Source organism: Salvelinus fontinalis, chromosome 25, assembly GCF_029448725.1.
Source record: "Salvelinus fontinalis isolate EN_2023a chromosome 25, ASM2944872v1, whole genome shotgun sequence".
Classification (NCBI taxonomy): domain Eukaryota; kingdom Metazoa; phylum Chordata; class Actinopteri; order Salmoniformes; family Salmonidae; genus Salvelinus; species Salvelinus fontinalis.
This window is the reverse complement of record NC_074689.1, coordinates 34,786,704-34,800,641: the sequence shown is the minus strand read 5'-3', so window position 1 is coordinate 34,800,641 and position 13,938 is coordinate 34,786,704. Positions and strand designations below refer to the sequence as shown.

Below are 13,938 nucleotides of genomic sequence, written 5' to 3'. Positions count from 1 at the left end.
AATTAAATTTAAGGGCTTTAATTGGCATGGGAAATGTGTTAACATTGCCAAAGCAAGTGAAGTAGATAATAAACAAAAGTGAAATTAACAACACAAATTAACAGTAAACATTACACTCACAAAAATTCCAAAAGAATATTTCAAATGTCATATTATGTCTATATACAGTGTTATAACAGTCTCTCTCTCTCTCTCTCTCTCTCTCTCTCTCTCTCTCTCTCTCTCTCTCTCTCTCTCTCTCTTTCTCTCTCTCTCTCTCTCTCTCTCTGTCTCTGTCTCTGTCTCTGTCTCTGTCTCTGTCTCTGTCTGTCTCTCTCTCTCTCTCTCTCTCTCTCTCTCTCTCTCTCTCTCTCTCTCTCTCTCTCTCTCTCTCTCTCTCTCTCTCTCTCTCTCTTTCTATTTCTGTATCTCTCTCGCTCTATATATATATATCTCCAGGATGATAATATCCATGATGTTCTTCAGTTGTTGGTGGCTCTGATGTCAGAACACCCAGCCTCCATGATCCCAGCCTTCGACCAGAGGAATGGCATACGGTATATACATACACACACACACACCACACACACACATACGATACACACACACACACACACACATACACACACCACACACACCACACGCACACACACCACACACATACGATACACACACACGCACACACGCACACACACACACACACCACACACACAAACATTCACTCACAATCACTGGACACACATACCACAGATAGAAGGACACACAGCCAAACAGGATATGATACAGGATACAGGAACAGGATATGGTACAGGATACATGATATGATACAGGATACAGAAACAGGATATGATACAGGATACAGAAACAGTATATGATACAGGATACAGGCACAGGATATGGTACAGGATACATGATATTATACAGGATACAGAAACAGGATATGGTACAGGATACACGATATGATACAGGAACAGGATATGATACAGAAATGATACAGTATACATGAACAGGATATGATACAGGATACAGAAACAGTATATGATACAGGATACAGGAACAGGATATGATACATGATACAGGAACAGGATATGGTACAGGATACACGATATGATACAGGAACAGGATATGATACAGAATATGATACAGTATACATGAACAGGATATGATACAGGATACATGAACAGGATATGATACAGTATACATGAACAGGATATGATACAGGATACAGGAACAGGATATGATACAGGATACATGAACAGGATATGATACAGGATACAGGAACAGGATATGATACAGGATACAGGAACAGGATATGATACAGGATACATGAACAGGATATGATACAGGATATGATACAGGAACAGGATATTAAACAGGAACAGGATATGATACAGGAACATGATATGATACAGTATACAGAAACAGGATATGATACAGGATACAGGAACAAGATATGATACAGGATACAGAAACAGGATATGATACAGGGTACAGGAACATGATATGATACAGGAACATGATATGATACATGAACATGATATGATACATGATATGATACAGGATACATGATATGATACATGATACAGAAACATGATATGATACATGATACAGAAACAGGATATGGTACAGGATACACGATATGATACAGGAACAGGATATGATACAGAATATGATACAGTATACATGAACAGGATATGATACAGGATACAGAAACAGTATATGATACAGGATACAGGAACAGGATATGATACATGATACAGGAACAGGATATGGTACAGGATACACGATATGATACAGGAACAGGATATGATACAGAATATGATACAGTATACATGAACAGGATATGATACAGGATACATGAACAGGATATGATACAGTATACATGAACAGGATATGATACAGGATACAGGAACAGGATATGATACAGGATACATGAACAGGATATGATACAGGATACAGGAACAGGATATGATACAGGATACAGGAACAGGATATGATACAGGATACATGAACAGGATATGATACAGGATATGATACAGGAACAGGATATTAAACAGGAACAGGATATGATACATGAACATGATATGATACAGTATACAGAAACAGGATATGATACAGTATACAGGAACAAGATATGATACAGGATACAGAAACAGGATATGATACAGGGTACAGGAACATGATATGATACAGGAACATGATATGATACATGAACATGATATGATACATGATATGATACAGGATACATGATATGATACATGATACAGAAACATGATATGATACATGATACAGGAACATGATATGATACAGGATACATGATATGATACATGATACAGGAACATGATATGATACAGGAACATGATATGATACAGGATACAGAAACAGGATATGATACAGGAACATGATATGATACAGGAACATGATATGATACAGGATACAGGAACATGATATGATACAGGAACATGATATGATACAGGATACAGGAACATGATACAGGATACAGGAACATGATATGATACATGATACAGGAACATGATATGATACAGGATACAGGAACAGGATATGATACAGGATACAGGAACAGGATATGATACAGGATACAGAAACAGGATACAGGAACAGGATATGATACAGGATACATGATATGATACATGATACAGAAACATGATATGATACATGATACAGGAACATGATATGATACAGGAACATGATATGATACAGGATACAGAAACAGGATATGATACAGGATACAGGAACAGGATATGATACAGGAACAGGATATGATACAGGATACAGGAACAGGATATGATACAGGATACAGAAACATGATATTATACAGGATACAGAAACAGGATACATGATATGATACAGGATACAGAAACATGATATGATACAGGAACATGATATGATACAGGAACATGATATGATACAGGATACAGAAACAGGATATGATACAGGATACAGAAACAGGATATGATACAGGATACAGGAACAGGATATGATACAGGATACAGGATATGATACAGGATACAGGAACAGGATATGATACAGGATACATAAACAGGATATGATACAGGATACAGAAACATGATATGATACAGGATACAGGAACAGGATACAGAAACAGGATATGATACATGATACATAAACAGGATATGATACAGGATATGATACAGGATACAGAAACAGGATTTGATACAGGATACAGGATATTACCCACCTCTGGTAACTTTAGCAGCTTTTCCAGAAATCTTGTTTGGTATTGTAGCGACCCGCACAGACAGCTGTGTGTTATGTGTTAGGCTAGTAGGTGGTTGTGTTCGCGGGGTCCGACATGTCAGTCAACCTGCTATCTGCCAATCACGGGAATGCCTGGAATGTTCTGATGCCGGGCATCCTGGTGGTTGGCGGAGTGACGTGGAGGGGGGTTGGGCAGGGGGATGGAGCATTGGAAGTTAAGACCAGGTTTTGCCTTTGTTCTCTCTCGTACGTCTGGGCTTCACAAGAGAAGGTCACGATTGGCTTGTGGGCTATCTTTCATTTATTTGGCGTGGGCTACGGCCAAACAGTAGCCTGTGTAAAGTTGGTTTAATAAACCGTCCATTCGTAAACTCAATCCTCTGTCTGGACAGTTGTTCTTTTATGATCTAGTCAGGTCATTACATTGGTGTCAGAAGTAAAAACGTTGATAAAAGTTAGCCAGCTAGCTAGCTGACTTCTGTGGCTAGCTACCGTAGGTGAGAACGGGGGTTGAAAATGCTTCGAGGGAATCCGAAAGTGAAGGTGGAGGTAGGGGACGATTATGGCCAAGGAGATACGTGTGAATGGACGTCGGAGGTTTTGGCTGAGGAGATCGCCAGGGCGTCGGAGCGCAGAGGCCGCTTGAGGGAGGACGATAGAGTGATGGCGGCTGAAGCGGGCATGAGCGCCTCGTCGACTGTGTTTCGCGCGGATTCTGGTGGGCGGGCCGAAGTGGTGACGTCGACGCGGCGGGACGAGGAATCTGGGGCTCAGGATGTAAACAAACATGGCGGCGCCCAGTTCCCGGCTGCGTCCGTATCTGTTAAGACCCCGAAGTATTCCGGTAAGGCGGATTGGGAAGCTTTTCATGCTCAGTTTGAACTGTTAGCTCATTTTAGGGGGTGGTCGGATGAAGAAAGGGCACTGCAGTTGGCTTTATGCCTCACGGATGAAGATCTGTCCTGTTTGATATTGATTAGCCCCGAGGACAGACATGATTATGGCGCTTTAGTGGGAGCACTGAGGAGGCGCTATGGACAGTGTGTACAGCCCGGGCTACTGCGCTCCGAACTGAGTAATAGACGCAGGCAGCCAGGAGAGCCTCTACGGGTGTTAGCTAATGACATTGAGAGCCTCTCTCGGCGGGCATATGCTCACATGCCCCCCTCCGTGCAGAGCGAGCTAGCACGGGACCAGTTCATACAGGCGCTCTCTCCTACGGAGCTGCGCATACAGACCCAGCTGGCTCATCCTGAGTCATTGCAGATAGCCTTGGAGATGGCTTTGGAGAGGGAGCTGGTGTGGGCTGGGACTTCAGCTGGGGCTTTGGTGGGGGTGCAGGGAGACACACCCTCTGTGCGAGCTGGGGGGCAGAGCAGCCCGGAGCCGGAAAAGCCTGCATGGGTGGCTGAAATGACAGAACTCATTCGTGCTGTGTCGCTACAGGCGGCACAAAACACACACCCTGGTCCCAGGGTCTGCTGGGGTTGTGGCCAGCCAGGCCATCTGCGCCGAAATTGCCCCATGTCCCCCAGAGCTCAGGGAAACGGCTCGGGGTCCGCATAGACCGTGTAGTGCGGACCCCTGGCTTTCTATCCCAACCACCATCATCTTCAGGAGGAGCCCACCGTCACAGACGGGGAAGCAAGGCTCCACTTCCCCCAGAAGCAGACGAGGGCAAGCGGATGGAGCCTGTTGTTGTGGTGGGCCGGACCTGTGTTGGGGACTTTTGTCATGTCCCTGTCACTGTGGAGGGTGTGCCCTGCTCCGCCCTGGTGGACACTGGGTCCACAGTAACCCTGGTGAGGCCAGATATTGTGCCAGGTTGGACTCAGTGTGAGCCTACAACTGTGCAGCTCCGCACAGTCACAGGTGAGCTGGCACCCATGAAAGGGAAGGGAATAATGACTCTGACAGTAGGGGGCAGGACTGTGCGTCATCCTGTGTGGGTGGCGGCTGTGCAGGACCCTTGTATCCTGGGGTTGGACTTTCTTAGGAGCACAGGCTGCCAGTTAGACCTAAATAGGGGCACACTGAGCTTCCAGGGAGGGCCGGAAGTCACCATGGCCCCCCCTAATGTCACAATCACTCAACCCAACAAACCCTTTACTCCAACAGTTAAAGCAGCAGAGACTCATGGCTGCCCCCCCTCCCCCACAGCTGTGTGTGACTTTTCCCCAGCCCCCCTGTCACCTACTGCGGTGTGTTACATTCCCCCAGCTACCTCCATGACACAGCCCTCTGTGAGCCCAGGCCGCGCCCCCCCAGCCCAGCTACCCCAGATGGGAGAGGAGAGGACACTGTCTGCAGTGAGGGAGATATGGGGGAGGAACTGTGTTGGTCTTGACCCCGAGCAGCAGGAACGGTTGTGGCAGTTGCTGTTTGAATTCAGAGACAGCTTTGCGCTGAGTGAGGAAGAGGTGGGTCAGACTCATCTGGTGCAGCATGAGATCGACACAGGTGATGCTCGGCCCATCAAGATGCGTCCCCGCCGTATCCCGCTGGCACGCCAGGAGGCGGCAGACAAGGCTGTGTTGGAGATGCAGCGGGCAGACTTCATTGAGCCCTCAGACAGCCCCTGGGCGGCGCCAGTCGTCATGGTTCCGAAGAAGGGGGGCAAGCTGAGGTTCTGTGCGGACTACAGGCGGCTGAATGAGGTAACCAGGAAGGACTCATACCCCATACCACGTATCGATGAGTCGCTGGACCTGGTTAGGGGGTCCTCCTGGTTCTCCTCACTAGACCTCCGCAGTGGCTACTGGCAGGTGCCCCTCTCCCCATAGGCCAGAGCCAAAACTGCATTCTCCACTAACAGAGGACACTGGCAGTTCAAGGTCCTGTGCTTTGGCCTGTGCAACGCTCCAGCTACTTTCGAGCGTTTGATGGACAGGGTGCTGGATGGCATCCCCAGACAGCAGTGTCTGGTATACCTCGATGACATCCTGGCCCATGGCAGCTCCTTCCAGTCAGCCCTGGGGGCGCTACGGCGTGTGCTGGAGAGGGTGGCTGCCGCAGGTCTGAAGCTCCACCCCGAGAAGTGCCACTTCATGAGGAGAGAGGTGTCCTTCTTGGGCCACCGAGTGGGGAAGGAGGGGATCAGCACCATGGAGGGCAAGGTAGGGGCTGTCAGAGACTGGCCCACCCCCACCGACCAGCGTCAGCTGAAGAGCTTCCTGGGCCTGGCCTCGTACTACAGGAGGTTTGTACGGGGCTTCTCAAGCGTTGCTGCTCCACTGAACCGCCTGCTGCCGAAGGACAAAGCTTTCACTTGGACAGTGGAGTGTGAGGAGGCGTTCAACACCCTCAAACGTGCACTGATCGAGGCCCCCGTGCTCGCCCCCCCTGACCTCACCTTGCCCTTTATCCTGGACACAGACGCGAGCAATGTGGGCATGGGTGGGGTGCTGGCCCAGGTGGGGCCAGCGGGGGAGAGAGTGGTGGCGTACTTCAGCAAAACATTTGACAAACATGAGCGCCGCTACTGTGTCACCCGGCGGGAGCTCTTGGCTGTTGTTGCTTCCGTCAAACACTTCAAGTACTACCTGGGTGGTCTGCCCTTTACTGTAAGGACTGACCACTCTACTCTCCAGTGGCTCATGTCTTTCAGAGAGCCAGAGGGCCAGGTGGCACGCTGGTTGGAGGAGCTTCAGCCGTATGACTTCACGGTGGTGCACAGGGCAGGGGCACGCCACTCCAACGCCGACGCCATGTCCCGTCGGCCCTGTACTGCAGACGGCTGCCGCCACTGTGAACGGAGAGAGGGACGGGAGAGAGAGCTGTGTGCAGAGGGGGTCTGTGCCACAGTGTGTCGGGCGAGCGGGCCTGTCTGCTGTGAGCTGCAGACTGTCGACATGGCTGAATGGCGGCAGCAGCAGGGACGGGACACAGACCTACAGCCAGTGCTACAGTGGGTAGAGGCGCAGGTGAGGCCACCATGGGAAGAGGTGACAGCGCTCTCACTCACGACCAAAGGGTTGTGGTCAAAGTTTAAGAGACTGCGGCTGGCTGATGGCGTGCTACAGCGGGCATGGAAGGAGTCAGCTACGGGAGAGGAGAGGTGGCAGGTGGTGGTCCCAAAAGCATTGCGGGAGGCTGTGCTCCAGAGTACTCATGGCGGGGTGGGGACTGGACACTTTGGGGTCACAAAAACACTGCGCCGTCTCCGTCAGGGCTTCTACTGGGGGCAGCACAAGAGGGATGTGGAGGACTTTTGTCGCCGCTGTGACAACTGCACAGCGAGAAAGGGCCCCCCAGGCCGCTCTCATGCTCAGCTCCAACAGTTCCCAGTGGGGGCTCCCATGGAGAGGGTGGGAGTGGATGTAGTTGGGCCGTTCCCCACCACAGACAGTGGAAACTGCTGGGTGCTCACGGCCATGGACTATTTCACAAAATGGCCCGAGGCCTATGCTCTGCCTGACCAGGAGGCAGAGACCATCGTCGACGCCCTGACAGCGGGGATGTTCAGCAGGTTTGGAGCTGCAGAGTCCATCCACAGCGACCAGGGCAGAAACTTTGAGTCTCGTGTGTTCGCCACCATGTGTGAGAGGCTGGGTATGCACAAGACCCGCACTACTCCTCTCCATCCTCAAAGTGATGGCCTTGTAGAGCGCTTCAATAAAACGCTTGGACAGCAGCTGGCCATCGTCTCTTCCAAACACCAGCGTGACTGGGACAAGCACCTGCCTATGGTCCTCATGGCATGCCGCTCCGCTGTCCAAGACTCCACCTCCTGCACGCCTGCCCTCCTCATGCTGGGGAGAGAGATCCGCACCCCTGCGGAGATGGCATTTGGTCGGCCCCTGGATAGCCCCCCGGGGCCGGAGTATGCCCGGAGACTCCAGGACCGCCTGGAGACAGCCCACACCTTCGCCAGAGAGCAGCTGGTGAATGCAGGTGTGAGGCAGAAGAGGAACTATGGTGCTGGTCTGGGTCTACAGCCCGCTAAGGAAAAAAGGCAGATGCCCCAAGTTGGACAGTCATTGGGTGGGACCCTGCAGTGTCCTGGAGAGGGTAGGGGAGGTTGTTTACCGGGTGCAGCTTCCTCCCAGGGGGAGAAAGGTGGCACTGCACCGGGACAGGTTAGCCCCATACAGAGGGGCCTCTTCTCCCCAAACCCCAGGAACCCCCACAATTCCCCTCTCTGGCAATGCCATTCTCCAGGCACCCACCCCCAGGTGCCGCAGACAAGGCTCCAGACAGCCCACTCCCCCTGTCTCCCCCCCTGTGTCACCGCGTGGTTCCCCAGAGCCACGGACTGTATTACCCGTTCCCGCTTCCTTGTCCCCCATATCCCTGCCTTCATCCCCTGGTTCCCAGAGGGGCACTCTGCGACCATCACGGCCACGCAGGCAAAGGAGACCTCCGGGTCGCTTCAGAGACTTTGTTTGTTCCCTCGGGGACGAGGGACTTTGTGGTGGGGGGGCTGTGTAGCGACCCGCACAGACAGCTGTGTGTTATGTGTTAGGCTAGTAGGTGGTTGTGTTCGCGGGGTCCGACATGTCAGTCAACCTGCTATCTGCCAATCACGGGAATGCCTGGAATGTTCTGATGCCGGGCATCCTGGTGGTTGGCGGAGTGGCGTGGAGGGGGGTTGGGCAGGGGGATGGAGCATTGGAAGTTAAGACCAGGTTTTGCCTTTGTTCTCTCTCGTACGTCTGGGCTTCACAAGAGAAGGTCACGATTGGCTTGTGGGCTATCTTTCATTTATTTGGCGTGGGCTACGGCCAAACAGTAGCCTGTGTAAAGTTGGTTTAATAAACCGTCCATTCGTAAACTCAATCCTCTGTCTGGACAGTTGTTCTTTTATGATCTAGTCAGGTCATTACAGTATATTCCTGGAATATCACTCACCTGGGATTTCTGGGAAACCTGAAAGATTTGAATGTGTCTGGCTGACTATCTGGTGTCTGTCTTGACTGTATGGTGTCTGGCTGACTGTATGGTGTCTGGCTGACTGTCTGACTGTATGGTGTCTGGCTGACTGTATGGTGTCTGGCTGACTGTCTGGCTGTATGGTGTCTGGCTGACTGTCTGACTGTATGGTGTCTGGCTGACTGTCTGGCTGTATGGTGTCTGGCTGTCTGTCTGACTGTATGGTGTCTGGCTGACTGTCTGACTGTATGGTGTCTGGCTGACTGTATGGTGTCTGGCTGACTGTATGGTGTCTGGCTGACTGTCTGACTGTATGGTGTCTGGCTGACTGTACGGTGTCTGGCTGACTGTCTGACTGTATGGTGTCTGGCTGACTGTCTGACTGTATGGTGTCTGGCTGACTGTCTGGCTGTATGGTGTCTGGCTGACTGTCTGACTGTATGGTGTCTGGCTGACTGTCTGACTGTATGGTGTCTGGCTGACTGTATGGTGTCTGGCTGACTGTCTGACTGTATGGTGTCTGGCTGACTGTCTGACTGTATGGTGTCTGGCTGACTGGCTGACTGTATGGTGTCTGGCTGACTGGCTGACTGTATGGTGTCTGGCTGACTGTCTCACTGTATGGTGTCTGGCTGACTGTATGGTGTCTGGCTGACTGTATGGTGTCTGGCTGACTGTTTGACTATATGGTGTCTGGCTGACTGTATGGTGTCTGGCTGACTGTTTGACTGTATGGTGTCTGGCTGACTGTATGGTGTCTGGCTGACTGGCTGACTGTATGGTGTCTGGCTGACTGTCTGACTGTATGGTGTCTGGCTGACTGGCTGACTGTATGGTGTCTGGCTGACTGTCTGGCTGTATGGTGTCTGGCTGACTGTCTGACTGTATGGTGTCTGGCTGACTGTCTGACTGTATGGTGTCTGGCTGACTGTATGGTGTCTGGCTGACTGTATGGTGTCTGGCTGACTGTTTGACTGTATGGTGTCTGGCTGACTGTATGGTGTCTGGCTGACTGTTTGACTGTATGGTGTCTGGCTGACTGTCTGACTGTATGGTGTCTGGCTGACTGTATGGTGTCTGGCTGACTGGCTGACTGTATGGTGTCTGGCTGACTGGCTGACTGTATGGTGTCTGGCTGACTGTCTGACTGTATGGTGTCTGTCTGACTGTATGGTGTCTGGCTGACTGTCTGACTGTATGGTGTCTGGCTGACTGTCTGACTGTATGGTGTCTGGCTGACTGTCTGCCTGTATGGTGTCTGGCTGACTGTCTGACTGTATGGTGTCTGGCTGACTGTCTGACTGTATGGTGTCTGGCTGACTGTCTGACTGTATGGTGTCTGGCTGACTGTCTGACTGTATGGTGTCTGGCTGATTGTCTGACTGTATGGTGTCTGGCTGACTGTCTGACTGTATGGTGTCTGGCTGACTGTCTGACTGTATGGTGTCTGGCTGACTGTATGGTGTCTGGCTGACTGTATGGTGTCTGGCTGTCTGTATGGTGTCTGGCTGACTGTCTGACTGTATGGTGTCTGGCTGACTGTCTGACTGTATGGCTGACTGTCTGACTGTATGGTGTCTGGCTGACTGTATGGTGTCTGGCTGACTGTCTGACTGTATGGTGTCTGGCTGACTGTCTGACTGTATGGTGTCTGGCTGACTGTCTGCCTGTATGGTGTCTGGCTGACTGTCTGACTGTATGGTGTCTGGCTGACTGTCTGACTGTATGGTGTCTGGCTGACTGTCTGACTGTATGGTGTCTGGCTGACTGTCTGCCTGTATGGTGTATGGCTGACTGTCTGACTGTATGGTGTCTGGCTGACTATCTGACTGTATGGTGTCTGGCTGACTGTCTGACTGTATGGTGTCTGGCTGACTGTCTGACTGTATGGTGTCTGGCTGACTGTCTGACTGTATGGTGTCTGGCTGACTGTATGGTGTCTGGCTGACTGTCTGACTGTCTGTCTGACTGTCTGACTGTATGGCTGACTGTCTGACTGTATGGTGTCTGGCTGATTGTCTGACTTTATGGCTGACTGTCTGACTGTATGGTGTCTGGCTGACTGTATGGTGTCTGTCTGTCTGTCTGACTGTATGGTGTCTGGCTGACTGTCTGGCTGTATGGTGTCTGGCTGACTGTCTGACTGTATGGTGTCTGGCTGACTGTCTGGCTGTATGGTGTCTGGCTGACTGTCTGACTGTATGGTGTATGGCTGACTGTCTGACTGTATGGTGTCTGGCTGACTGGCTGACTGTATGGTGTCTGGCTGACTGTATGGTGTCTGGCTGACTGTCTGACTGTATGGCTGACTGTCTGACTGTATGGTGTCTGGCTGACTGTCTGACTGTATGGTGTCTGGCTGACTGTCTGACTGTATGGTGTCTGGCTGACTGTCTGACTGTATGGTGTCTGGCTGACTGTCTGACTGTATGGTGTCTGGCTGACTGTCTGACTGTATGGTGTCTGGCTGACTGTCTGCCTGTATGGTGTATGGCTGACTGTCTGACTGTATGGTGTCTGGCTGACTATCTGACTGTATGGTGTCTGGCTGACTGTCTGACTGCATGGTGTCTGGCTGACTGTCTGACTGTATGGTGTCTGGCTGACTGTATGGTGTCTGGCTGACTGTCTGACTTTATGGTGTCTGGCTGACTGTATGGTGTCTGGCTGACTGTATGGTGTCTGGCTGACTGTATGGTGTCTGACTGACTATCTGACTGTATGGTGTCTGGCTGACTGTCTGACTGTATGGTGTCTGGCTGACTGTCTGACTGTATGGTGTCTGGCTGACTGTCTGACTGTATGGTGTCTGGCTGACTGTCTGACTGTATGGTGTCTGGCTGACTGGCTGACTGTATGGTGTCTGGCTGATTGTCTGACTGTCTGTCTGACTGTCTGACTGTATGGTGTCTGGCTGACTGTATGGTGTCTGGCTGACTGTCTGTCTGACTGTCTGACTGTATGGTGTCTGGCTGACTGTATGGTGTCTGGCTGACTGTCTGACTGTCTGTCTGACTGTCTGACTGTATGGCTGACTGTCTGACTGTATGGTGTCTGGCTGATTGTCTGACTTTATGGCTGACTGTCTGACTGTATGGTGTCTGGCTGACTGTATGGTGTCTGTCTGTCTGTCTGACTGTATGGTGTCTGGCTGACTGTCTGGCTGTATGGTGTCTGGCTGACTGTCTGACTGTATGGTGTCTGGCTGACTGTCTGGCTGTATGGTGTCTGGCTGACTGTCTGACTGTATGGTGTATGGCTGACTGTCTGACTGTATGGTGTCTGGCTGACTGGCTGACTGTATGGTGTCTGGCTGACTGTATGGTGTCTGGCTGACTGTCTGACTGTATGGCTGACTGTCTGACTGTATGGTGTCTGGCTGACTGTCTGACTGTATGGTGTCTGGCTGACTGTCTGACTGTATGGTGTCTGGCTGACTGTCTGACTGTATGGTGTCTGGCTGACTGTCTGACTGTCTGACTGTATGGCTGACTGTCTGACTGTATGGTGTCTGGCTGACTGTCTGACTGTATGGTGTCTGGCTGACTGTCTGACTGTATGGTGTCTGGCTGACTGTATGGTGTCTGGCTGACTGTCTGGCTGTATGGTGTCTGGCTGACTGTATGGTGTCTGGCTGACTGTATGGTGTCTGGCTGACTGTATGGTGTCTGGCTGACTGTCTGACTGTATGGTGTCTGGCTGACTGTCTGACTGTATGGTGTCTGGCTGACTGTCTGACTGTATGGTGTCTGGCTGATTGTCTGACTGTATGGTGTCTGGCTGACTGGCTGACTGTATGGTGTCTGGCTGACTGTATGGTGTCTGGCTGACTGTATGGTGTCTGGCTGACTGTATGGTGTCTGGCTGACTGTCTGACTGTATGGTGTCTGGCTGACTGTCTGACTGTCTGGTGTCTGGCTGACTGTCTGACTGTATGGTGTCTGGCTGACTGTCTGACTGTATGGTGTCTGGCTGACTGTCTGCCTGTATGGTGTCTGTCTGACTGTCTGACTGTATGGTGTCTGGCTGACTGTCTGACTGTCTGCCTGTATGGTGTCTGGCTGACTGTCTGACTGTATGGTGTCTGGCTAACTGTCTGACTGTCTGCCTGTATGGTGTCTGGCTGACTGTCTGACTGTATGGTGTCTGGCTGACTGTCTGACTGTATGGTGTCTGGCTGACTGTCTGACTGTATGGTGTCTGGCTGACTGTCTGACTGTATGGCTGACTGTCTGACTGTATGGTGTCTGGCTGACTGTATGGTGTCTGGCTGACTGTCTGACTGTATGGTGTCTGGCTGACTGTCTGACTGTATGGTGTCTGGCTGACTGTCTGCCTGTATGGTGTCTGGCTGACTGTCTGACTGTATGGTGTCTGGCTGACTGCCTGACTGTATGGTGTCTGGCTGACTGTCTGACTGTATGGTGTCTGGCTGACTGTCTGCCTGTATGGTGTATGGCTGACTGTCTGACTGTATGGTGTCTGGCTGACTGTCTGCCTGTATGGTGTATGGCTGACTGTCTGACTGTATGGTGTCTGGCTGACTGTCTGACTGTATGGTGTCTGGCTGACTGTCTGACTGTATGGTGTCTGGCTGACTGTATGGTGTCTGGCTGACTGTCTGACTGTATGGTGTCTGGCTGACTGTATGGTGTCTGGCTGACTGTATGGTGTCTGGCTGACTGTATGGTGTCTGACTGACTGTCTGACTGTATGGTGTCTGGCTGACTGTCTGACTGTATGGTGTCTGGCTGACTGTCTGACTGTATGGTGTCTGGCTGACTGGCTGACTGTATGGTGTCTGGCTGATTGTCTGACTGTCTGTCTGACTGTCTGACTGTATGGTGT

At 51.1% G+C, this 13,938-nt stretch overlaps 1 protein-coding gene across 1 annotated transcript in view; it reads left to right on the top strand.

Annotated features, from left to right (window-relative positions):
- LOC129823350 (neurobeachin-like) overlaps positions 1-13,938 on the top strand; it is a 402,752-nt gene that overhangs the window by 201,031 nt on the left and 187,783 nt on the right. Inside the window, exon 17 of the mRNA XM_055882274.1 lies at positions 439-536. Within this exon, the coding sequence (XP_055738249.1) occupies positions 439-536 (98 nt within the window). The remainder of the gene's footprint in view (positions 1-438; positions 537-13,938) is intronic.